The sequence below is a fragment of the Capricornis sumatraensis genome, chromosome 1 (genome assembly GCF_032405125.1).
Source record: "Capricornis sumatraensis isolate serow.1 chromosome 1, serow.2, whole genome shotgun sequence".
Taxonomy (NCBI): Eukaryota; Metazoa; Chordata; class Mammalia; order Artiodactyla; family Bovidae; genus Capricornis; species Capricornis sumatraensis.
The window spans coordinates 12577553-12604683 of NC_091069.1; the positions used below are offsets into that span (position 1 = coordinate 12577553).

At 37.4% G+C, this 27131-nt stretch overlaps 1 protein-coding gene across 1 annotated transcript in view; it reads left to right on the forward strand.

Annotated features, from left to right (window-relative positions):
- The window catches only part of STRBP (spermatid perinuclear RNA binding protein), a 64208-nt gene that overhangs the window by 17356 nt on the left and 19721 nt on the right, over positions 1 to 27131 (forward strand). The window contains exons 5-11 of the mRNA XM_068986647.1: positions 1948 to 2039; positions 2567 to 2662; positions 3883 to 3994; positions 4657 to 4754; positions 4948 to 5059; positions 19360 to 19452; positions 20062 to 20261. Coding sequence (XP_068842748.1) covers positions 1948 to 2039; positions 2567 to 2662; positions 3883 to 3994; positions 4657 to 4754; positions 4948 to 5059; positions 19360 to 19452; positions 20062 to 20261 — 803 coding nt within the window. The remainder of the gene's footprint in view (positions 1 to 1947; positions 2040 to 2566; positions 2663 to 3882; positions 3995 to 4656; positions 4755 to 4947; positions 5060 to 19359; positions 19453 to 20061; positions 20262 to 27131) is intronic.

The window sequence follows — 27131 nt, forward strand, 5'->3', positions numbered from 1 at the left end:
CCCTTTTCATCTCTTTAGTAGAATCTACTGCCTCCAAATGTTGACTGTCTGTAGCAAGCTGATGTCACTAGTTTTTTAAAATAAGAATTAATGAATATAATTTGACTTTGGGAATAAGAATTTATCTAAACACTTTTGCCATTTTTCCCCTATAAAACTCTGTGTGGTGATGAGCAAATGTTAATTATAAGCTCTGTTCACCAGACAGTAGCATCAGAAAGTTCAAACGGAATTCTTTTGCCTTGTCTTCTCCTACCCAAGCTTCCTCTGATCCCTCCCCCTTCCACTGATCTTGCCTTGCCCCCTGCTGCCCTCCTGCCCTCTGGCCCTTCCTGATACTCTTACTTGATCCAATGACAGAATGAAACATAGTTCGCTTTAAAGTCCTAAAAAATAAGCATGGTCTATTCCTTTTCTTGAGGTTATGTTATTTAGCAGTCAGTCAACCTTTGTCATGTCTAACTTTTAAGAGATTCTAACTGTTCATTTATAGTAGTTCTGCTTTGTATGTGAGCTTTACACAGATGCTTGTATTGACCACAGTTAAACATTTTGACATGTCAACACGAAAATGAACTACTTCTATGTTTTGTGTCATTAAAAAGAATTACGCAAAGACAGGAACTAGATCGCCTATGAAGTAAATACCTATAGTGTGTTTGCTTATGTTTATAAATAAAAGCACATTATCATTTCTTTCTGAGGCTTTCCATTTTATGAGGAAAAAGGGGTAATGAAATGAGACCCTGTATTGTGAATTTGTTGGCAGATAGTAATGTGAAACAATGCAAGTATCTGCTGTAGGGCTCACCTGGTCAGAAAATAAGTGTGTAGCACTTCAGCCTTGACATGTTGAAGCCAATAAAGAAAGCCCACATAAACATACTACTGAGATTGTGACTGTCTGATTGTACCAGGAAGTGTTGGTGGGCTCTCTGAGTTCTTAAAAGAGGAAGGTAAATATGACTTAATTGGATTAGACAAAGACTTCTCAAAGAAACATTTGTATGTTATATGCATTTAAATTAATGCACCGATTCTTCAAAAGTTTAAAAACCCACTTTTTAGCAGCTAAGAGGAAATAAATTTGGCTATCTAAACATGGATTTAGTATCTTGTGACATCTTCTCAAATATGAATATTTGTCACTAATCACATGTTTGAGTTCTTAATTTTGCTGCTCTTGGCCATCCAATCCAACTCTGAAATGTTAAGGCAAGTCAGATAGTTGTACTTCAATAGTATTCTTTGCCACTTTTTGGAAAAAAAAAAAAAGGTATGCAAAACTTGAAATGTATTTCACCATATTTCATATTTTAGTTTTAATAATTTTGGTTTAAAGAAGAAATAGAGAACTCCATGGTTATACTGGAAGAGTTCTTATCAGTGGGGTAAAGTTTCTATTAATGGTTATCTTGTTGGATGAGTTAATTTTGTTCTAAAATAAAATTGCCGTGCTCAGTGTATTGTTAGTATATCTCAAATTGATGATCTAAGCCCTAATTTTCCTTAAGAACTGATTAGTGATTAAAATCCCTTCTTCTATAAAGAAAAGTTGTTATTGCTATTGGTCCCAGATTTCCACTCTTTGTACCTTGTCAAAGGAAAAGTGCTATGTACCTATTTTGTGCCCTGTGATGTTATATACATGCTTAATAAGATCCCAGATTGTATGTAGCAGTGATCATTGGTTTGTTTACTGACTGAGCGAATGCCTTTGTGCTCCTGTTGTACTTGTGCGCAGAATGGCTCTATTGATGATTTACCTAAGTAATGATAGTGCACATAATCTAAAAAGAAAGCAACAAAGCCAAAACCTGAAATCTTCTGGGAATCTTATTAGTTCACTCATATGCTGCTGTTCTTTTTATTTTTATTGTTTGGTAATTTGACAGGAAGCCCTTGGTCAAATTGTATCTGTCTCTCTTTATCCCATTTTCCCATTAGAAAAGGTTGCGATGAAAGATCCTCCGGACTTATTGGACAGGCAGAAATGCCTGAATGCCTTGGCGTCTCTTCGACATGCCAAATGGTTTCAGGTTGGCTTTTTGTTATCTCTTATTGTTACGGTAACCTTTTGCAGGTTTCATTTGGAACACCTGCCACTTAATGGTTTCTGTGTAATATATAAAATGGGGTGCGCTCTACCTCTTAGGGTTATTGTAGGAGTAAATGATTTAATTTAGGTGAAGTGCCCACTATAGCTTCTACTATAGTTAATGATGTTTAATTGTCATATAATCCTTTTGGATTTAGTACTCTGAATTTCAAACGATAGCTTATAAATGCAGACATGGGTGAGAAAAGCTAAAAAGTCAGACAGTTGCCTGAAAATGGAGTTGCCATGAGGCTATGAAGCCAATTCTAATATACTTCCTTTACTTTAAACTCTGCCTTTCTAAACCATAATTTTACTACTTTTAATAACTTGATTTTTTGGTTTGCTTGACAACTTATGAATGATTGACCAATTAGTATTCATTTTAAAGAACCTGTCCATGATCAGTGTCCTTAAAATGAAGAATGGATTTCAACAGGGATATTGGAATCATTTTGTTTGTTTTAGGCAAGGGCAAATGGATTAAAGTCATGTGTAATTGTCCTCCGCATTCTCCGTGATTTGTGCAACAGAGTCCCCACATGGGCACCATTAAAAGGATGGGTAAGTACTTAAATATGATTAAAAGCAAATTCTGAAAGTATAGTCAGAGGAAATCCTATAGAAATTATATGTTACTGTATTCTGAGTTAGCTAAGGTGTGCCTTTATCTATTTTTGTTCTGGGGAAAAAAATATAGGGATTTTTACATGATTTCTTTTTTATGAATTTAATTTGTATTATACATACATTTACATTTACAAATTTACATTAATTTGTAAAATATGTAAATTAAATAAGTAATTTAATATCTTCTAGCCACTAGAGCTTATATGTGAAAAATGTCTCTTTTACTTCATCATATTCACATTATAGAGACTGAGATATTTTTTCTGACAAAAGGTTCTTTACCTGTTAAAAGTGAGTGTCTTCCTGCACTTTCATTCTCCACTGATGGTTGATTGTTATTCACCTACTGCCTGGAAAAGCATGCTTGACTGGCACATCTCTCTTTCAGTGCTACTTCCGTTTAAAATAGAAATTATCTGGTATACCAGTATAAGGTTCCCATACCTTCCTTTCCTTTCTCTTTTGAGTACAGACATTTAAAAATAAGTTCATACTAGTAATTAAAGTTAGGTGAATAGTACAGTTAACCGTAGTTTAAAATGTATGTTGCCAAACTTAATTAATTTGGAAATTATTATTCTTGATCCAATAAAGAACATTATGAAACAAGTAAAGTTATAAAGGGTTATTTTAGATTAATTTAACAATTATTACTTTGATATTGACATCATGAACCTTTTAGTTTATTCAGTATGGAGATTTGGTCCTTTTTTAATTCCAGTTGTACTACTTGGGGCAGGATGTCTGGAATGAAGTCTTATTGTGGTTTGAGTCCATCCTAGGTAAAGTGGGAGATAGGTGGGCTGGGTTTGAACACTGATTATTTATTGGCCATTACTAACCTACATGAAGGCTTGTTAAATCTTTGTTAAGTTAGATGACTGCAGTTTGTTTAGTAATCCTTTCAGGGTAACTGAAAATAAACTTTTTGTAGCAAAAAGTCTTCTGAATATGTACTCTCAAAAATGGTTGATTTAAGCACTCTGGCTGGGGTAAAACTTGATAATCAAGTGGGAAAAGCTAATTGGGCCCTAAATGTTAAACGGACTTTAACCTTTTTGGCCTCCATAGTAGATAGAAATGTCAGCTCACATTTAACTGGAAACCTTTTAACACTTGGTGCATGTACTAATTTGTAATTTAATATCTTCTAGCCACTAGAGCTTATATGTGAAAAGTCTATAGGTACTTGTAATAGACCTTTGGGCGCTGGGGAGGCCTTGAGACGAGTAATGGAGTGTTTGGCATCTGGAATTCTACTTCCTGGTAAGGGTTTCAAACTCTGGAGGCAGAAGAATCAGAACAATTTCATTTAAATTTAGTTTTCTATTATGTGCTAAGTTTGTCCTCTACATAGGAAAATGATGTGTAGGAGTTGTTTTGCTTTGAATTTTTTCAACTAGAGGTGTCATAAAACTCTCTTTCAATAATTGTAATTTATGTTTTGTATGTACTAACATAAAAGGTACTAATAAGATATTGTGTCTGCTATGAAGTTGCTTTACCCAGAACTCTGAATTTGAAAATGGTTAAGTTAAAATGTATGACGTTCATTATGTTTGCAGTCTGGTGTTTAATTTGGAAAAATTAAATTTGGTCTTTTTTTCCCATATATAATCCCTTAAAAGATTTGGGGTGATTCATCATGCTGTTTCTAAATTCTTAGAGTTAAGACCCAATTTTGACCTTAGATATACAAATGACTTCTAGTAAAATAAGGACATTTAAATGCTAACATATTGAAAATAAGTGTCCATTTTACTCCATTTAATTCAGCAGACTTTTAACCTTGTTCTTTTAGGTTTTGTTTTTTATTTCTTTTCTTTTTCCTCTCCATTCTTTTCTTTCTCTCTATTTTGTGTTAGTTTATTGAATTCTAAGTTCAATTCTGAATGGTACTGGTTTTTTTTTTTTTGCCTTTGCCAAAGGGGGTCCTGGTCTTCATGATCCTTGTGAGCGAGATCCAACAGATGCTCTGAGCTATATGACCATCCAGCAAAAAGAAGATATTACCCACAGTGCACAGGTAGGAGATGGGCCCTATGACTGTGGTCTCTTAGAAGGAATATCATGTAATTTATTTAAAAACTTTTTTTCTTGCCTTCTGTTGGGGACTTTTGTCATCATAATAATAGCATTTGATGAATGTGTTTTTAGCTAGATGTTCTAAGGGCTTTATGAATGAAAAATTTTAATAAATATAATCTTTTTTTCTTTAGCATGCACTCAGACTATCAGCCTTTGGTCAGATTTATAAAGTGCTGGAGATGGACCCCCTTCCATCTAGTAAGCCTTTTCAGAAATATTCCTGGTCAGTTACTGATAAAGAAGGTGAGTATAAATATTTTGTATTGGGGTTGCATGTGGGCAGTGATGGAGATGGTCATGAAATGTTTCTCTTGTTAGAGCTGAGAGCATTTTAAGTTTTTAACCCAAGTCATATATAAGAGCCTTTACTGCTTTTCTTCATTTTCTTCTGTCCCATCAGTGACATCAACTTGCTTTCATTTTTTCTTTCTAATGACAAACTCATTTGGCTATTGTTGATCAGATTGCATTACTGCATAGACATAGGGACGGCACTCTGAGAACCCTTGGTCTGAAGTGAAGAGAAAAGTCACAAGCTAGGGGGAGATGTCATGTCATCAGTTTGATGATCTTGTCTTGCTTGGAAGTGTTATGTAACCAAGAAAGAGAAAACATAAGCATAATATAGGAGAAAAATATATTGGAAAATCCAGAACTGTCTTCCATTTGTTGTAGTCTGTGTGAACCAGAGTTTCAGCAGAAAGAGCACAGGTTTAGGGTCAGTATGACCTGGTTCCCCTCACAGTGCCCCTGCTCACTAGCTTTAGGCCTTGAGCAATTAGTTCATCTCTTGCCTTGTGGGTATTACTCCCACTTTATTAGCTATTGTCAGATTATATGCCCAGCTCAGTGCTTGGAAACAGTAGATACTCAAATGTGAATCTTCTTATTCTCATTATGCCACAAAAAACCTCCCTCCCTCTTTTCCTCCCTCTCTCTGCTATTATACTAGAAGGTGGGATGTTTAACACCAGTTATTTTCACCTGTGGCATCCCACCTACCACGAATGATGGTATTCTGATAATTTTTTTATCATAAAAATAGTGCAGTGGCCCAATTTGTTTATTCAAAGAACAGAATTCCAGTATGTCTAAACACTTTTCAGGGAGTCTACCAAGTCAAAATTATTTCATAATAACATTAAAGCTTTTTTTTTTTACCCATTTCTGCTCTTTTATGTTTACAGTTTTCTAAGAAGCTGCATATGACTTGTGATGGCATCGTCACTATGATGCTAATGAATTTTTTGTATTAAAATTTTTGTCTTAATTTCTAATATGCTAACTGTTGATTGACACTACGCACAAAACAAAGTTCTTTGGGTGCTCAATAATTTTTTAAGAGGATAAAGTGGTTCTGAGACTGAAAAGTTTGAGCATCACTGCCTTCTGTTGTAAATTCCTCAGGGGTAAGGAATCCTCCAGAGCTCACCACAGAGCTATTACAAACCAATTCTCAATAAATGTGGAATGATAGCCATTTTCTTGCAGAGAGTGCTCACTCAGCAGCATTTTTGAAAGAGATTCACATAACCATGTCTCTAGATTGAATGACTCAATAGAAATTTCATATATATTTGCCGATTCTTAGAGTTAATAATGAAAAATTTTATTTTAGTCACTGAATTCGTAGTAGTTCTTCTGGTTTTATGTTTTGTCTTTTACTGGATAGTAAAAGTTTATTGTTATGTGACTTAGACTTCTTTTAACTTTAGAGTTAAAGTTCTCAAGAGTTTGGGAACTGCTGGTCTGTTAATTTATAGCTTAAAGTAGAACCAGACAGTTGGTGTTTCCATTTGAGTCCTATCAGTTACTAGCTGCATGGCTTGGCCATAAGGTGAGGGAGTCAAGGCTGTTGCCTCCAGATGTGAGCTGCATTGTTTTTCATGCTTTCATGTTTTTAGCACCTGGCTTTTAAACTTTATTCTTAGAATTCTTGGTGATTTCAATATGCATCTAGATGATTTTTTTCTTTAGAATTCTGACTTCTTAATTCCTTGACATCCTCTCTAACCAATATTTTCTACTTTGTCTCAGGTGTGCATTTTGAGGACATATCCTAGATCTTGTCTTCAGTATATATGCTTGTGCCCTCTCCCTAATTCATTCTCAAAACTCCCACATTGTAACTGCCTCTAGTTGCCATAATGTCTAGTACTCTGCTCCAATTCTTGATACTCATCATTGATTCTGTTAACTTCTCACAGTGCTTCACCTTCCTCATGTTCTCACTTCTGTCACGTCTCTGCTTATAGTCATGTGGTCTGTCATTATGATCACTCCCTAGCATATACCTTCTTTGTTGACCCTGTCTTCCCAGCAACTCTAGTTGAAATCCAACTCTTTCCCTACGCCAGGTTGTTAGACATCATTGAAGAAAAACATACTTGGACATCTTAACTCTTTTTGCTTTAAGTTTCAGACATTAACCTTAAGTAGACTATTTGTGTTGGCTGGCAATTCTCTTGTAAGTTCTAGAGTTCTCCAGTTTTCCTAGACAGGTGTCGAACATCTTCTGTCACATTACACTTTTCTCCCCAGCCCTCCTTCTCAACTGATGACCTTGTTTGCTTGAAGTCCCCTTGCACTTAACTTTCCTTCCCTTGACTGGGAAAAGCCCAGCTTTTCTACTCATTCACTATATCACATCCCCTTTTGCCTATAGATGGACATCATCCTAGCAGTTCTTTCTTTTCTCACCAGCATGAATTCCTCCTTTTCTGCTGAACCATTCTCATCAGCATGAAAACCTACTCTAACGTCTCTCATTTGAAAAACAAAGCTAAACTCCCCCTTGGTTCTGCAACTTTCTCCAACAGGAAGAAGCTGCTCCCTTTTACAGGAGTACTTTTGGAAAGAGTGGCCTGTTGTTTCTTTTTCCTTTTCCTCACTTTCTTGAAAGCTTAATTCTAACCAAACTTTCTTCCTCATCTCTCTGAATCTCTCCTGTGACCTTTTCAGCAACACTGGACACAGGTGAACACTTTCTCTGCTATAATTAGTTATATATAGAAAAGTATAAGATCAGTTCAGTCTCTCAGTTGTGTCATTAAAAAAGTAATTATTTAAAAATTCCATATAATCATCATCCTAGTTAAGAAACAGAACGTTATCAGCTTCTCAGAAACATTTATTTATCCTAACACATCACTTTCCTGCTCCTTGAACTACTGATTTTTGGTAATATTCTTGATTTTCTTTAAAGCTTTTCCACTTTTGTATGCTTTCGTAATTTAATTGGCAATTGCCTAGAACTTTATAGAAGTAAAATCCTACTGAATTTAATCTTCCGTGACTGGCGTCTTTCTATCCAGTGTTGTTTGGGATACTTTCATGTTACTGCATACAGTCATAGTTCATTTTATACTTATACAGTGTCCATTATGAATATGCTGTAGCTTAGCCATTGTACTTTGGAAGGACATTAGGCTTCTTTTTATTTTTTGGCAGCCACCCACATTGTTGCTGGGAGCTTACTTATATATGCCTTCTAGAGTACAGATGCAGGAATTACTGTGGACCAGTATATGATCTAGGAAGTGGTACACATAGCAATTTATATTCCTACCAGAAGTGTATGAGAATTCCTGTTGTTTTATATCCTCAACAACATTTGCTATTGTCTGACATGAAGTACTATTTTTCATTTGAGTTCCGGGTCATTACTTTGTCATGGATCTTTACACCACTGTTCTTTCCTCAGCTGTCTTTGTTTTTTCTTATCTTCCTGATTTCGAATAGTAAAGTGTCCTGGGTGCAGACCTCAGACCATTTTTCTTTATTTACCCCTGTTTAGACTCTTTCAGAGACGTCATCTAGTTTCTTGTCTTGAAATACCTTCTATTCACTGCAGATTCCCAAGTTTACGTTTTCACTCTAGACTCCCAGCCCTTGACCTCAGCCCTCCTTATCTAAATGTCTCAGTGTTTCCACATGGATATCTCAAGACAACTCACACTTCAGATGTCCTGTCCTTACTCTCCTTCTCACCTGTTTCCCGTAATTATCACCATCCCAGATGTTGGAAACTACCCATCTCCGTTCTCAGGCCAAAAACCTTCACCCTTGAATCTTCTCTTTCTTTCACCCACATGCACATCATCAGCAAACCTGGCTGTTTTACTTTAAAAGTGTGTCTGGTATTCAGCTCTTTAACTTCTTCACTGCTGCCGTCCTGGCCTAAGTTGCACTTGTGATTTCTTGCCTTTGTTATTGTCTGTCTTCTGTGCCTGGTCTTCTTGCCCATCTTATCTGTTCTCAATTAAGCAGCAGTTTTCTTTTTGTTGTTCCCCTTATTATCTATAATTACAGATTCATAGGAAATTGCTAAGATTGTACAGAGATGTCCCATGGAACCTTCACCTGGTTTCTCCCAGTCATTACATCTTATGTAACTATAGGAGAATATGGAAACCAAGAAATTGACATTTATACAATGTGGATATAGGTTTTATGCCACTTTATCACATGTGTAGATTTGTGTAACCCCCATGGCAGTCAAGACACAGACGATTTCATCACGGAGAACTCGTGTATGCGGCCCATTTAGAGCAATACCACACCTCTTCCTTCAGCCATCCGCAAGCCTTGGAGTGAAAGTCACTCAGTCGTGTCTCTTTGCAAGTAGGAGTGGGTAGCCTTTCCCTTCTCAAGGGAATCTTCCCAGCCCAGGGATCGAACCCAGGTCTCCCACATTGCAGGCGGATTCTTTACCAGCTGAGCCACAGGGGAAAGCCCTCAAGCCTTGGAAACTACTGATTTTTCTCCATCTCTGTAATTTTGTTACTTCAAGAATTTTATATCAATGAAGTTATCATTATGTGATTTTTTGAGATCCTCATCTCCCCACTTAGCATGATACTTTTGTGACCCATCCAAGTTGTTGTCACATGTCAATAGTTTATTCCTTTTTACTGTTAAGTAGGATTCTGTGCCACAGATGAACCAGAGTTTGGTTAAGTCATGTACCTATTGTAGGACATTTTGTTTGTCTCTCAGTTCAGTTCAGTTCAGTCGCTCAGTCGTGTCCGACTCTTTGACACCCCATGGATCGCAGCACGCCAGGCCTCCCTGTCCATCACCAACTCTCTGAGTTCACTCAGACTCACGTCCATTGAGTCAGTGATGCCATCCAGCCATCTCATCCTCTGTCGTCCCCTTTTCCTCCTACCCCTAACCCCTCCCAGCATCAGAGTCTTTTCCAATGAGTCAACTCTTCCCATGAGGTGGCCAAAGTACTGGAGTTTCAGCTTTAGCATCATTCCTTCCAAAGAAATCCCAGGGCTGATCTCCTTGAGAATGGACTGGTTGGATTTCCTTGCAGTCCAAGGGACTCTCAAGAGTCTTCTCCAACACCACAGTTCAAAAGCATCAATTCTTCAGCACTCAGCTTTCTTCACAGTCCCAACTCTCACATCCATACATGACCACAGGAAAAACCATAGCCTTGACTAGACGGACCTTTGTTGGCAAAGTAATGTCTCTGCTTTTCAATCTACTAACTAGGTTGGTCATAACTTTTTCTTCCAAGGAGTTAGCGTCTTTAAATTTCATGGCTGCAGTCGCCATCTGCAGTGATTTTGGAGCCCCAAAAAATAAAGTCTACTGTTTCCCCATCTATTTCCCATGAAGTGATGGGATCAGATGCCATGAACTTCGTTTTCTGAATGTTGAGCTTTAAGCAAACTTTTTCACTCTCCGCTTTCACTTTCATCAAGAGGCTTTTGAGTTCCTCGTCAGTTTCTCCCATAAGGGTGGTGTCATCTGCATATCTGAGATTATTGATATTTCTCCCAGCAATCTTGAGTCCAGCTTGTGCTTCCTCCAGCCCAGCGTTTCTCATGATATACTCTGCATATAAGTTAAATAAGCAGGGTGATAGTATACAGCCTTGACGTACTCCTTTTCCTATTTGGAACTAGTCTGTTGTTCTATGTCCAGTTCTAACTGTTGCTTCCTGACCTGCATATAGGTTTCTCAAGAGGCAGGTTAGGTGGTCTGGTATTCCCATCTCCTTCAGAATTTTCCAGTTTCTTGTGATCCACACAGTCAAAGGCTTTGGCATAGTTAGTAAAGCAGAAATAGATGTTTTTCTGGAACTCTCTTGCTTTTTCCATGATCCAGCGGATGTTGGCAATTTGATCTCTGGTTCCTCTGCCTATTATAAAACCAGCTTGAACATCAGGAAGTTCACAGTTCACGTATTGCTGAAGCCTGGCTTCTAGAATTTTGAGCATTACTTTACCAGCGTGTAAGATGAGTGCAATTGTGCAGTAGCTTGAGCATTCTTTGGCATTGCCTTTCTTTGGGATTGGAATGAAAACTGACCTTTTCCAGTCCTGTGGCCACTGCTGAGTTTTCCAAATGTGCTGGCATATTGAGTGCAGCACTTTCACAGCATCATCTTCCAGGATTTGAAATAGCTCAAGTGGAATTCCATCACCTCCACTAGCTTTGTTCGTAGTGACTATGCTTTCTAAGACCCACTTGACTTCACATTCCAGGATGTCTGGCTCTAGGTCAGTGATCACACCATCGTGATTATCTTGGTCTTGAAGATCGTTTTTGTACAGTTCTTCCATGTATTCTTGCCACCTCTTCTTAATTGTTTGTCTCTAGTTTTTGACAATTACAAATAAAGATGCTATGAACAACCTTGTGGGGGTTTTTGTGAGCAGATCATAGAAACACAGGTTTTTGTGTGTCAGATTAATCGACAGTTTCCCTTTGTTGTAATGTTTTGTCCAATTTTGGCTCTAAGGTTTTGCGGGCCTCTTAAAATTAGTTGAGAAGATTCTGTCCTTCTTTTTCTGTTCCTTGGAAGAGATTATGTAATATTGATGTTATTTTTTCCTTAAATATTTGGAAGAATCTACCAGTGAAACCATTTGGGTATGAGATTTTCTATGTGGAAAGGTTTTAACTTAAGGATCTAATTTCCTTAATGTGTATTAGGTTATCTTCTTATGAGAGTTTTGGTAAATTGTGTTTGTCTAGGAATTTGTTCATTTCATCTAAATTTAAATATAATGTAGTTTATAAGATCCTCTTCTTAGTGTCTGCAATATTGATGCCCTTTTATACATTTTTGTACCTTCTTTTTTTCCTGATCATTCTCACTACAGATTTGTCAGTTTTTAAAAAGAAATCAGCTTTTGTGTTTGTTGATCATCTCCTGGCATATGCTTGTATTTTATTTCATTGCTTTCTGTTCTTATCCTTTGTTCTTCCTTACTATGTCCTTTGGGTTTAATTTGCTGTTCTTTTAAGAAAAATTTTGAGGTGAATACATTATTAGTGTTTAGCCTCTTATATTATCATATACACGATTAAGACTGTTTTCCTTTATGCCCAGATTTATGTGCATTGTACTCTTTTTACATTAGTATTTTCATTATCAGTTGGCTAAAACTATTTTTTAATTTTCCCTTGTTACCATTTTTTTGACACATAAGCCATTTAAATGTCATCACTTAATTTCCAGACAAATGAAGATTTTTCTAGTTAATCTCTATTTTTACTGTGACATGAGAACATGCTTTGTGTGATTCCCTTGCTCTGTCCCCCCGTCAAGTTTGGCCTTGGAGTACAAAATGAAACAGGGCAAAGGCTAAGAGTTTTGCCAAGAGAACACACTGGTCATAACAAACATCCTGTTCCAGCAACACAAGAGACGACTCTACACATGGACATCACCTGATGGTCAACATTGAAATCAGATTGATTATATTCTTTGTGGCAGAAGATGATGAAACTCTATATAGTCAGCAAAAATAAGACCGGGAGCTGACTGTGGCTCAGATCATGAACTCCTTATTGCCAAATTCAGACCGAAATTGAAGAAAGTAGGGAAAACCACTAGACCATTCAGGTATGACCTAAATCAAATCCCTTAAAACTATACAGAGGAAGTGACAAGTAAATTCAAGGGATTAGATCTGATAGACTGCCTGGAGAACTATAGACAGAGGTTTGTGATGTTGTATAGGAGGCAGTGAGCAAGACCATCCTCAAGGAAAAGAAATGCAAGAAGGCAAAATGGTTATCTGAGGAGGCCTTATAAATAGCTGTGGATAGAAGAGAAGTGAAAGGCAAAGGAGAAAAGGAAAGATATACCCATCTGAATGCAGAATTCCAAAGAATAGCAAGGAGAGATAAGAAAGCTTTTCTCAGCGATCAATGCAAAGAAATAGAGGAAAACAATAGAATGGGAAAGACTAGAGATCTCTTCAAGAAATTAGAGATACCAGGGGAACACTTCATGTAAAGATGGGCACAATAGAGGACAGAAATGGTATGGACCTAACAGAAGCAGAAGATATTAAGAAGAGGTAGCAAGAATACACAGAAGAACTGTACCAAAAAGATCGTGACCCAGACAACTACAGAGGTTTCATCACTCACCTGGAACCAGGCATCTTGGAGTGTGAGGTCAAGTGGGCTTTAGGAGGCATCACTGCAAACAAAGCTAGTGGAGGTGAGGCAATTCCAGTTGAGCTATTTCAAATCCTGAAAGCTGATGTTGTGAAAGTGCTGTACTCAGTATGCCAGCAGATCTGGAAATCTCAGCAGTAGTCACAGAACTGGAAAAGGTCAGTTTTTCTTCCAGTCCCAAAGAATGTTCAAACTACTGTACAGTTGTACTCATTTCACATACTAACAAAGTAATGCTCAAAATTCTCCAAGCTACGCTTCAGCAGTTCGTGAACCAAGAACTTCCAGATATTCAAGCTGGATTTAGAAAAGACAGAGGAACCAGATATCAAATTGCCAACATCCATTGGATCATCAAAACAGAAAAGAGAGTTTCTGAAAAACATCTACTTCTGCTTTAATGACTATACCAAAGCGTTTGACTGTGTGGATCACAACAAACTGTGGAAAATTCTTCAAGAGATTGGAATACCAGACTACCTTGTCTACCCCCTGAGAAATCTGTATGCAGGTAAGGAAGCAACAGTTAGAACTGGGCATGGGACAACGAACTGGTTCCAAACTGGGAAAGGAATATGTCAAGGCTGTGTATTGTCACCCTGCTTATTTAACTTCTTTGCAGAGTACATCATGTGAAATGGCAGGCTGGATGAAGCACAAGCTGGAATCAAGATTGCTGGGGGAAATATCAATAACCTTAGATATGCAGATGACACCACCCTTATGGCAGAAATCGAAGAGGGACTGAAGAGCCTCTTAATGAAAGTGAAAGAGGAGAGTGAAAAAGCTGGCTTAAAATTAAGCATTCAAAAAACTAAGTTCATGGCATCTGGCCCCATCATGTCATGGCAAATGGATGGGGAAACAATGGATACAGTGAGAGACTTTATTTTTTGGGGGGGCTCCAAAGTCATTGTACATGTTGACTCCAGCTATGAAATTGAAAGACGCTTGCTCCTTGGAAGAAAAGCTGTGACCAACTTAAACAGTGTATTAAAAAACAGAGACATTACTTTGCTGACAAAGGTACGTCTAGTCAAAGCTATGGTTTTTCCAGTAGTCATGTAAGGATGTGAGAGTTGGACTCTAAAGAAAGCTGAGTGCTGAAGAATTGATGCTTTCAAACTATGTTGTTGGAGAAGACTCTTGAGAGTCCCTTGGACTGCAGGAGATCAAACCAGTCAATCCTAAAGGAGACCAGTCCTGAATATTCATTGGAAGGACTAACACTGAAGCTGAAATTCTAATACTTTGGCCACCTGATGCAAAGAACTGACTCACTGGAAAAGACCCTGATGCTGGGAAAGATTGAAGGCAGGAGGAGTAGAGGATGACAGAGTATGAGATGGTTGGATGGCATCAACGACTCCATGGACATGAGTTTGAAAAGCTTTGGGAGTTGGTGATGGACAGGGATGCCTGGTGTGCTGCAGTCCATGGGGATGCAAAGAGTCAGATACGACCGAGCAACTGAACTGAACTTGGTATTTCTTGAAAGTTAGTTTATGGCTCAGCACATGGTCAGTTTTTATAAATGATTCACACTTTGAAACAGTGTGTAAGGTCTACAGTTGGTAGAGTCAGAATATTCTTTACATGTCAGGTCATATTTGATCATTATGTTGCTTAAATCTTATACATATGTAGTATAATTTTTTAAAACTTTATTCTTAATTATTGAGGTAAGTATGTCAGTTCCCCTCAATTATGGATTGTCTGTTTCCTATTGTAGGTCTTTCAGTTTTTAATTTCTAGAATCTTAGCTTTTCTAGCTTTAGATACTATGGCAGAAATTCTTCTTGATGTCTTTTCTTTTTGAGAAGTCCGATCGTTCTCTTTAATACAGTTTGTTTCTGAAAGAATGCTTCATCATCAGTGTGTTTTGGGAATCTGTTTCTATATTCTGCTGATTCTCATGATTTTTGTTAGAATATCTTGTCTTTCCATGTGTTTTTGTTTTGAGTCCTGGAGATGTAAATTGAAAAATTTTAGAATTTAAAGACTAGAATAATGATTCCGTCCTTCAGGGAGGATTTATATATCTTTCTGGGCTAGTGGAATTGGCAATCTGGATCATACTAATGGAACTGGGCATTTTGGTGATTTGAAGCTGGGCCTCAATCCTTGTGAAATGCAGACTGTTTTGACTTCATTTACTTCCCACATATGGCACTGGAGAGGGCCACCCTACAGTATGGAAAATTCACAAGGCCTTCCTCTTTTGGAGGTCCTTGAGGTTCAGTTTTTGATCCCTGAGACCTGGATGCTATTAAAAAGTACTCTGAAAAAAAAAAAAAAGTACTCTGTTCAGAACTTACCATTACCTGAAGGGGAGGGATTGTTATAGAGTTTGGAATTGACATGTACACATGGCTATATTTAAAATAAATAACGAACAAGAATCTTTTGTTTAACAAAAATGGAGAGAGGACAAGAGAATGATACAGATGAGATGAGATTGGCCACATGTTGATAATTCTTGAAGCTAATTGATGGATTCATGGAAATTTATTATACTACTCTTTACACTTTTGTGAGTGTTTGAAATTTTCCATAATAAAAAAAGTTTTTTAAGAAGTGCTCTGTTCAGTTCTTAGTGGCTTCTTCTGGGGGTGGAAGACACCTCCAAAGGAAATGTGGCCCCCAGCGCAAGGCTTCCTTCATCTCCTGGACCTTGATTCCATAGTTCATAATTGCACAGAAGCAGATATTTATCCTGCGTTGGGTCCAGCTTTTCTAATTACTCTTGTCAGGAAGTCTGTTTCCATTGACTTACTTTCTCATACTAGAAGTGGAACTTTTGTATTTTCCAAAAGTTCGTCTGGTGAGTTAGTGGCAGTTAAGGTTGAGAACTTCTACTCCTGCTCATCGTGTTCTCTGGACCCATCGTTGTTCATGCCACTCCACCACTCAGGCCTTTATGCTGTTTCTTAGTGTGTTCCTGCTGGAAGATGTTTGTAGTGGAGTTTTCTCTTCCTGGGGCTCTTTCCCCAAACAGCTGAATTTTCTTTGCTTCAAGTCTTTGTCAGTTAATTACCTTATCTATAAGTGATACCTTTCTGATGTGCACCACATGTTAAAAAATAGCAGCGCCTGCTCTCCGGTAAGTCTTTAACTTTTCTCCATTGTGCTCGGGACCAGATGACATGCTGGGCTTAGTCTCCGGCACCAGGTGTGCACACGCTCTCTAAAAACAGGGAAGTTGTTTTGTTCTTGGTGTCTAGCATCTAAAGTTATCCTGAACATAGAAATATGCTCTATTAATATTTGTTGCTGGATAAATACATGAATGAAATTGTAATGAGAATGATGAAGTACAGACTTCATAGGATGCTTGTGAGAATTAAATAAATTAATTCATATAAGGTATTAAGAACAGTGCCAGGCATATGGTAAGCCCTCACCTGTTGTTTTTTTTTTGTATTTTAATTTTTTAAAAATTATTTATTTATTTTTTAATATAAGTTTATTTATTTTAATTGGAGGCTAATTACTTTACAATATTGTATTGGTTTTGCCATACATCAACATGAACCTGCCACGGGTGTACGCGTGTTCCCCAACCTGAACCCCCCCACCTGTTGTTTTTAAAAATTGTTGCCTCTCAAATGACCATTTCTTGTTTCTAGGTACTGTATGTATTGAGAACAGCGTGTTTTTTTGTAAGGCATGCTCTCCACACCCGTTACTATTATGATTAGCTCCAGATTTTACAGCCCTTGTCCAGTAGCAGGGATGGTAGAATGAAGCTTAATCCATGCAAACTTCATGTAGCTGGAGATTTTAGGGAACAGATCTGTACGTTTAAGCCAGCTAGTGAATTCCAGGCAATCAGAGAGCAGCTTTTAATGCAACTTAATGAGTGGGAGAGTGATTGAATAGACGTTGTTCCTTCTTAACTTTGTCTCTTGAAGACTGCATTCTGGAAGACTAGCATATATACAGTTTTATGTAATGCAGATGAAATACAATACTAAGCATATATAAGTAGATACTGCCTTCTGTTGAAGAGAGAACATCAAGATTGATTGACCTGAGTAGTAGGTATTGACTCAAGCAAATGCTGAAGTCAGTGTTTACCCGAAGAGATTATAAATCTTGATGATCAGAGAATATGTAGTTATCTCCAAGAAGTATCTGGAAACATTATGGCATGAATTTTTTTTTTTTTTGGGCATGAATCTTTTGAGCATAACTTTTCTTTAGGAAACCTGACAACCAGCTTTTAAGGTGAAAACACAGAGAGGTCTTTTAAGGTAATTGGACAGGTTGATAAGCTTTTCTCTGATTGTTTTTGTTTTGGACAATAAAGCTCCTCCTTTATGACTCCCACTGTTATTAACTAGTTGCTTTATCTAAGAAATTGATAATATTAGTTTTTAGTTTTTGTTCCATACCCATTATGTTGTTTCTAAGTCTTATGTTAGTTTATAAGATACAAGGTAAGCAGAAAATATCTTTGACCTTCCTAGAGCACTAAAGAAACACAACGTGTCTATATATGAAATAGACAATGACACGACTCCATATGACACTTTATATTTCTGCTGTCATAGAAACATATAAAAAATTGAGATGAGAGAGAAGCTGAAGAAAACTTAATGAGATGAACTGTAAATAAAATCTTGAATAGGAATTTGAATGGGCAGGCAGAAGTATTTTGTAGTATGAGAAATAATCAGATTTCCAAAAGCATGAGATTTTAACATGTTGACTTGAAAAATTTATATAATAAATGTTAACTTAGAGAAATATTTAAAAAGACATAAGTGAAAATAAATCTTACTACCAGAGATAACTACTTTTAACATTTTGATATATACTGTTTATGCATATACAGTTGTGAATATATGCATAGATATTTGTATGAATATATTTGAATAAATGGAAAAATAAATATAAGAAGGGTTAATATTGTTTCATGAAGATTCAGTTAATAGTTTTTGCTATTACAAGATTATAAAGTTACTGCAGATAGTGGCTGCAGCCATGGAATTAAAAGACGCTTGCTCCTTGGAAGAAAAGGTATGACCAACCTAGACAGCATATTAAAAAGCAGAGACATTACTTTGCCAACAAAGGTCTGTCTAGTCAAAGCTATGCTTTTTCCCAGTAGTCATGTCTGGATGTGAGATTTGGACCATAAAGAAAGCTGAGCACCAGAGAATTGATGCTTTTGAACTGTGTTGTTGGAGAAGACTCTTGAGAGTCCCTTGGACTGCAAGGAGATCCAACCAGTCCATCCTAAAGGAGATCAGTCCTGAATATTCATTGGAAGGACTGATGCTAAAGCTGTAGCTCCAATACTTTGGCCACCTGATGTGAGGAACCAACTCATTGGAAAAGACCCTGATGCTGGGAGGAATTGAGGCGGGAGGAGAAGGGAAGGACAGAGGATGAGATGGTTGGATGGCATCACCCACTCAATGGACAGGAGTTTGAGCAAGCTCCGTGAGTTGGTGATCAACAGGGAAGCCTGGCATGCTGCAGTCCATGGGGTTGCAAAGAGTTGGACACGACAGAATTGGACTGAACGCATACATGTTTTAAAATTTAAAAAATTTTTTATATTTTGGGCACACCATATGGCATGTAGGATCTTTGTTCCTTAATCAGGGGTCAAACCCATGTCCCCTACATTGGAAGCATAGTCTTAACCAGTAGACCACTAGGGAAGTCCCTATAATTTTAATTGATCGGTGAAAGGGTCTTATAGTCCTTGTGTGATTCCTAAGATTTTTCCTTCCTGAACATATTAAACACATTTGGTAGAGTAAATGGATGGAGAAGGCAATGGCACCCCACTCTAGTACTCTTGCCTGGAAAATCCGATGGGTGGAGGAGCCTGGTGGGTTGCAGTCCATGGGGTAGCAAAGAGTCGGACACGACTGAGCATCTTCACTTTCACTTTTCACTTTCATGCATTGGAGAAGGACATGGCAACCCACTCCAGTGTTCTTGCCTGGAGAATCCCAGGGACGGGGGAGCCTGGTGGGCTGCCGTCTATGGGGTCACACAGAGTTGGAAACGAGTGAAGCGACTTAGCAGCAGCAGCAGCAGAGTAAGTGGAATCATTGTTTTAACTGATAATCTCTTGTACCTTTTTTTAGGTGCTGGGTCTTCAGCTCTGAAGAGGCCATTTGAAGATGGATTAGGGGATGATAAAGATCCCAATAAGAAGATGAAACGAAACTTAAGGAAAAGTGTGTAAAATCTTTATTCTTGTAGATGTGAACTAGAAAGGATTTATGTCCCAGAAAAATAAAAATTAAAAAGTGAAGAATTTGATTGATTTGAATTCAAGTTTGAAGAAAATGAATAGCTTCTGTTTTCAAGTACCATTTGCTTAAGATATATTAATATTGGCAAACTAAAATTAATTAATAGCTATGGTAATGCATGGGCTTCCCTGATGGGTAAAGAATCTGCCTGCCATTGCAGGAGACACTAGTTTGATCCCTGGGTGAGGAGATCCCCTGAAGAAGGGAATGGCAACCCACTCCAGTATTCTTGCCTGGGAAATCCCATGGACAGGGGAACCTCGTAGGCTACAATCCTTGGGGTCACCAAGAGTTGGAATTGACTTAGCAACTAAACAACAGCAAACATGTTAATGCATGTTACTTTTGCAATGATGTTGGCTTAAGTATTTAAGCAGTAATTTTAGAATTACTTATGAAGTGAATTTATATGTGCATTTTGAAATTCTTGCTTTTTTAAAACCTGAGTTTATAGTGGTTACTAGGAACCTACAAAAACATAGATGAAAGCAAGTGGTTTAATTTCTGATCTCATTCCTCTTTCTCTTGCAGTTCTGGATAGTAAAGCAATAGACCTTATGAATGCACTAATGAGGCTGAATCAGATCAGGCCTGGGCTTCAGTATAAGCTCTTATCTCAGTCTGGCCCTGTCCATGCCCCAGTCTTCACAATGTCTGTAGATGTGGATGGTACAACATACGAAGCCTCAGGACCATCCAAGAAAACAGCGAAGCTTCACGTAGCAGTGAAGGTAGAGTATTTATTTCACTTAACAGTGCTTTGTTATTTTATGTTGTAAATAATGTGCTTGTTTATCTATGGTAAATTAACAGAATTTTCAGGAGTTTAATGACAATAGTGTATAGACTTCTGTTACCTCTGAATCACAAAACTATTCTTTTTTGATTATAAAATGATATGTATTGATGATACAAAATTTGCAAAACACAGAAAAAAGTAAAGAAAATGTATGTCAATTGCTTATCTCTGAGGCAGTTCATTAATATTTTATATAGTATATACAACAGTATTTTTGTCTCATTCTTTTATGTTGAGCTCACAGTGTATATGTAATTTAATCCTCTTTCATTTCACATGTCATCAGTATTTTTCCATGTTACTAAAATCTTTATAAATGTATTTTAATGTCTGTGTTATTATAATGATTATAATAGATACACTGTTACTTGTTTAAACATTCCCGTCATTGGATATTTTGCTATTTGCAGATTTTTTTCTATCATAAGTTGATGATTTTTTTTTTTTTTTTTGGCATCTGGTGCTTTTTCTGAATTTTGAAATTTCCATAAAGAATAAGATCCAGGATTGAACCAGTCAATTATGCATATAAGTTTGTAGAAAATTGCTAAATACTAGACTCTATCCATGAGTACATCTGGCCTCTTACAGAGAAATATGAAAATGTCAAAGATTATGTAGATGGAAGATAACTTTTAACTTTAGAAAAGTTCTGTTATGTAACGGTATGACATAAGATATAATTGGTCTGTTTTCATAATCATTCCAGTTTGCAGGTGTTTAGTAACGAAAATGTAAACATTTATCATAGATGCTAAGAATATAGCAGTGACCAAAAGAAAGTCTCCACCCTCCTGCAACTTGCATTCTGATGAGGATAGGATGGGGAGAAAGACAGTGGATAGACACATAGGTCAGTTATTTGTTAAGTGGGAATAAGCATAATGCAGAAAAATAACAGCTAAGCCGTAAAATTATAGAACAATACGGTATGTTGTTTAAAAGGGAGTACTTTTTAAGTATGTTGAAATATGAGTTTAAAACGAGACAAAAAAAATACTAAGAATGAGGGAAAAGGGAATTTAGGAATAAGACTAAAAATATAGTTGTAAAGTATGCTGAGAATGAGTCACAAATTTGAATATAAGTTCTCTAACATTTGACCAGAAAGCTTGTGAAATATCTGTATCAGTTCTTTGTCTATGACAGTTGATTATGAGAGTCAGAGTTGTTTTGGCCTAAAGGTCGCTTGGCATTCCCCTTGGGTAGGTCTTCATAAAAAGGAATCAAAGCAATATCATGAAGCAGTGACGTCTTTCAGAGGGATCTCTGATGCAGTGATAGCCTGTGGATTATTTCTTGTAATAACGTGTAATATAAGCTAGTGGGCATATTGCAGATTTCAGTTAGTCAAATTTGGGGGAGTTAGTAGAGTGGCACATTTTGCAATATGACAAGATTTAGGTGTTGTTTGTTCTCATAATAACCATTAATATTTTGGTATGTATTTTTCTAAGCTTTTTGTTTTTAAAATTATAATTCCAAAAAAGTATTGAAAATGAAAAATATTTCCCTAAGTGATGCACACACATAGGGTGGCACCTGAGAATCCACTGAGGATTTGGAAAATATTTGGTGAATGTACTGTTTTAGCTTTATAAACTTTGCATCATTAGGAATTGTGAAAACAATCTGGCTCCAAGGGTTTCACATAAGGAGTGGAGGCACCAACATACTGTGTATACAAAAATGTATATTTAAAATAGGACCATGGCTTTCTTGTGTATCTAAAAATTTATAATGAGGTTTTTTTTTTAATAACAAAGTTTGTTCTAATTTTTAGTGATGGTATAATATTTTATTATTATCAATCTGCCATAATGTAACTAATCCATTTAGATTTAGATGCATCGAGTTGATTGCTTTTCATGTTTGTGAACTAGTCTGATTATCCTTTATGATACATTCTAGAGATGGAATTGCTAGGTTAAGAAGAAAGCACAGGGCTTTCCTAGTGGCTCAGTGGTAAAGAATCTGCCTGCCAAGGCAGGAGACACTGGTGTGATCCCTGATCTGGGAAGATGCTATAACATTGCTAAACCCATGTGGCACAACTATAGAGTCTGGTTCTAGGGCTGGAAAGCCACAACTACTGAAACCCTCGAACCTTAGCGCCCATGTTCTATAAGAGAAAGCACTGCAATGAGAGGGCCACACACCATAGCTAGAGAGTAGCTCCCACTCACCACAACTAGAGAAAAGCCCACACAGCAACCAAGACCCATCAGAGCCAAAAATAAATAAGAAGAAAGCACATTTGAGTGATCTGTTAATTCGCTAAACATGTATTCAGTTCAGTAGCTCAGTCCTGTCCGACTCTTTGCGACCCCATTTCCCTGTCCATCATCAACTCCCGGAGCTTGTTCAGACTTATGTCCATCGTGTTGGTGATGCCATCCGATCATCTCATCTTCTGTGGTCCCCTTCTTCTCCTGCCTTCAATCTTTCCCAGCATCAGGGTCTTTTCTAATGAGTAGGTTTCTTTGTATCAGGTGGCCAGAGTATTGGAGTTGCAGCTTCAGCATCAGTCCTTCCAGTGAATATTCAGGACTGATTTCCTTTAGGATGGACTGGTTGGATCTCCTTGCAGTCCAAGGGACTCTCAAGAGTCTTCTCCAATACCACAGTTCAAAAGCATCAATTCTCTTGAGCTCAGCTTTCTTTATAGTCCAACTCTGACATCCATAAATGACTACTGGAAAAAGCATAGCTTTGACTAGACGGACCTTTGTTGGTAAAGTAATGCCTCTGCTTTTTAATATACTGTCTAGGTTGGTCACAGCTTTTTTCCCAAGGAGCAAGTGTACTTTAATTTCATGGCTGCAGTCACCATCTGCATTGATTTTGGAGCCCCAAAATATAGTCTTTTACTGTTTCCATTGTTTCCCCATCTGTTTACTGTGACATGATGGGACTGGGTGAAATGATCTTAGTTTTCTGAATGTTGAGTTTTAAGCCAACCTTTTCACTCTCCTCTTTCAATTTCATCAAGAGACTCTTTATTCTTTGCTTTCTGCCTTAAGTGTGGTGTCATCTGGGTATCTGAGGTTATTGATATTTCTCTTGGCAGTCTTGATTCTAGCTTGTGCTTCATTCACCCTACCATTTCACATGATGTACTCTGCATAGAAGTTAAATAAACAGGGTGACAATATACAGCCTTGATGTACTCCTTTCCCAATTTGGAACCAGTCTGCTGTTCCATGTCCAGTTCTAACTGTTGCTTCTTGACCTGCATAAAATATTTCTCAGGAGGCAGACAAGGTGGTCTGGTATTCCCATCTTTTGAAGAATTTTCCACAGTTTGTTGTGATCCACACAGTCAAAGGCTTTGGCGTAATCAATAAAGCAGATGTTTTTCTGAATCTCTTATTTTTCTATGATCCAACGGATGTTGGCAATTTAATCTCTGGTTCCTCTGCCTTTTCGAAATCCAGCTTGAACATCTAGAAGTTCATGGTTCACATACTGTTGAAGCGTGGCTTGGAGAATTTTGAACATTACTTTGTTATCATGTGAGTTGAGTGCAATTGTGTGATAGTTTGAACATTCTTTGACATTGCCTTTCTTTGAGATTGGAATGAAAACTGACCTTTTCCAGTCCTGTGGCCGGCCAACTGCTGAGTTTTCCAAATTGCTGGCATATTGAATGTAGCACTTTCATAGCATCATCTTCCAGGATTTGAAATAGCTCAAGTGGAATTCCATCTCCTCCGCTAGCTTTGTTCGTAGTGATGTTTCCTAAGGCCCACTTGACTTCGCATTCTAGGGTGTCTGGCTCTAGGTGAGTGATGACACCATTGTGGTTATCTGGGTCATGAAGATCTTTTTTGTATAGTTCTTCTGTGTATTCTTGTCACCTCTTCTTAATATCTTCTGCTTCTGTTGGGTCATACAATTTCTGTCCTTTATTGTGCTCATCTTTGCGTGATTGTTCCCTTGGTATCTCTAATTTTCTTGAAGAGATCTCTAGTCTTTCCCATTCTGTTGTTTTCCTCTATTTCTTTGCACTGATCACTGAGGAAGGCTTTCTTATTTCTCCTTGCTGTTCTCTGGAACTTGCATTCACATGGGTGTATCTTTCCTTTTCTCTCTTGTCTTTAGCAAAGGATTAGGATTTCTTATTAGATGTCAGGCATATATTGCTAAATTGCCTTCTGTAAAGGTTATATCTCATTATAGATTCTGTTATAAGTGAATTTCGGAGTGTGTTTTATATGTAACGTGTTTATAAAAGTAGGTCCCACCAGATAAAAATTCTTGCATTCTTTACTCAGTAACTTGGTAAACCTCTGTACCTGTTAAGAACAGCACTGAAATCAAAATGAGACAAGAAGAAACCAGTTTTGCTCAAGGAGCCTGGCTGCCTAGCAGCACATACCCTAAAGTAATGAAGATTAATGGCCAGTCTTCCCTTCGTTTTTCCTGACAGTCCCTCACAAAGAACATCTTTACGGACATAATCAGCCATATTCCATGAAAAGAGTCTTAGTCATTGTAGACAAAAGATCAGGTGAAGGGGACAAGGAATAAAGACCCTCTGCAGAAGTTCTGGAGCCATCACTTCTCTACCATCGTAAGCTGTGCGTATGGCTTTCTCCTGAGCGGAGAGCCATGGATAGGGTGTTTCATGTTTTCACTCTTGGTCCCTCATCTTTGAGGCTATCGACTGTCTCAGCCTTAACCCCCTGCCAGAAGAGAACAGGCATGATTACCCTGGATTTTCTATTCACCTTATCTTGTGATTTTCAGCTCAATTGATTTATTAGGTTTGATTTGTTTGTCAGACGTTTGAAACTCACTTTTCTTTGTAACTCACTTTTCTTTGTATAACAGTTTTTTTGACCTTAATACTGATTCTAAACAAATTGTTCTAGAGTTTAAGAACTCCACACTTTTTTTTTTAACTTTTGTGGCTTATGCTATTTAATAATTTCAGAATATGTGTTCATAGAAATATGATGTAATTTGAAAATGTTTTTGTTGTGCTGTGTTGTAAGTACATTTGTAATATCCTTTGAGGTTATCCGTTTATATGAAATATTTATAAATGTATTGAAGTATGTTGCTACAAAAACGAATGTGATATGTGAAAAAAAGGCAGAGAGAAGTGGTGTTAAATAATTTACATTATTCTCTTTTAACTGTCCGTGTTAAATTTGGAGAAACTGCACGTCTTTAGTTTTTATTGGAGTAAACAAATCAAATTTCTTTGGGACTCACGGCTTTTGACTTGCAGCCTCAGTTAACCTGGTATTAATTCCAGACTAATAACTGCTCTTTCAGAGATGGAATGTCTCAGAGAGAGTGTATTTGCAGGACTTGGGCAGTAGAGAAGGTGTTTTCTTTACAAACATTGATGAGAATATAACCAAGTGATGTTAGTGTACTTAGTGTGAAGTACTATTTGAGTCCTTTTAGAATTACGATGTTAAAGTATTCTTGGCCTTACTCCCATTGAATACAGAAAATTTATTTACAATTTGAGATGTTCAACAGAATGCCAAGTTCTCCATATGAACTGGGTGAATTAATTTCAGGTTCTCTTGATTTAGAATTCTACTTCTGCCCATTTTTTGTTTAGCGTAATTTCATGTATGTTAGCAAAATCCTTTGTACAGGATGCCATCATTTATAAAGACTAGGCTGTTTGACTTCTTTCTCATTTGTGAGGCGACCATTACAGGTTTTTAAGAAAGCTATTAGGTATAGTTCAGGTAATAAAGAAATATGCCATCGCTTTTACACTCAAGCAACTTAAAACATACTCAAAAGCTGAGACAAACACAGGGATCTTTAGGAACCTAACTTTGGTACAGACCTTTAAGTCAGTGACTGATAATTCAGTGTCAGCCTGTTTGAAAGAGGCTTATAAAAGTGCTCGTGAACATATTCTTTTGCAAACATCTAAAGCAGTTTAACCTGGAAGGAGGTTTTAAAAGGCTTGCAAACACACACATGCACACACATACACTGTTTGGAAAACTATTTTAAAAAAGATGAGAAGTGCCAAACATGAATGGAAATACACAAGAGTAAACATGGGAGGGAGCCATAGAGTAATCACTCCTTGATAGGCAGGAAGGAGATAGACACCTAGATTTGTTCCTGGTTCACTTAGCAGAAGAGGATAAACCCAAGGACTGAATCTTTTCTTTCAAGTCTTGATTATGGTTTAAGTTGAAAACCAAAGGAACGGATGATAGTAGGAAGCTACAGCTGTAATTTCGTAACTACAGGCAAACTGGCTCCAAAGTAAAGAAAATGTCTTGATTTCCTTTCTGTGGTAATTTCCTCTATTGGATTGAGTCATAAAACTTAGGTCAATTAGCCTTTTGTTTTGCAAATTAGAAAATTGAGGATCAGAGGAGAAAAGGGTTAGACCATCAGATCTTTTCCTTTCTAGCCCAGTGTACTTTTCATAGTGTGCCACTCTACTTTTAATTACTGCCACCTCATTGCCTGAATTTGGCTATTCTGTTTCTCTATCTTTCATTTCCAAATTATTTATGTACTTTATTAATTTTTGGTTGTGTAGCATCTTCGTTGCTTTGCATGGACTTTCTCTGGTTGTGGTGAGTGGGGGCTACTCTTCATTTCAGTGAGCAAGCTTCTCACTCGGGTGGCTTCTCTCACGGAGCACAGGAGCCAGGTATGTGGGCTTCATTGGTTGCAGTGCACGGGCTCAGTAGTTGTGATGCCAGGCCTAGTTGCTCCTTGGCATATGGAATCTTCCTGGACCGTGAGTGGAACTCATGTCCCCCACACTGGCAGGCAGATACTTATTCACTGTGCCATCAGA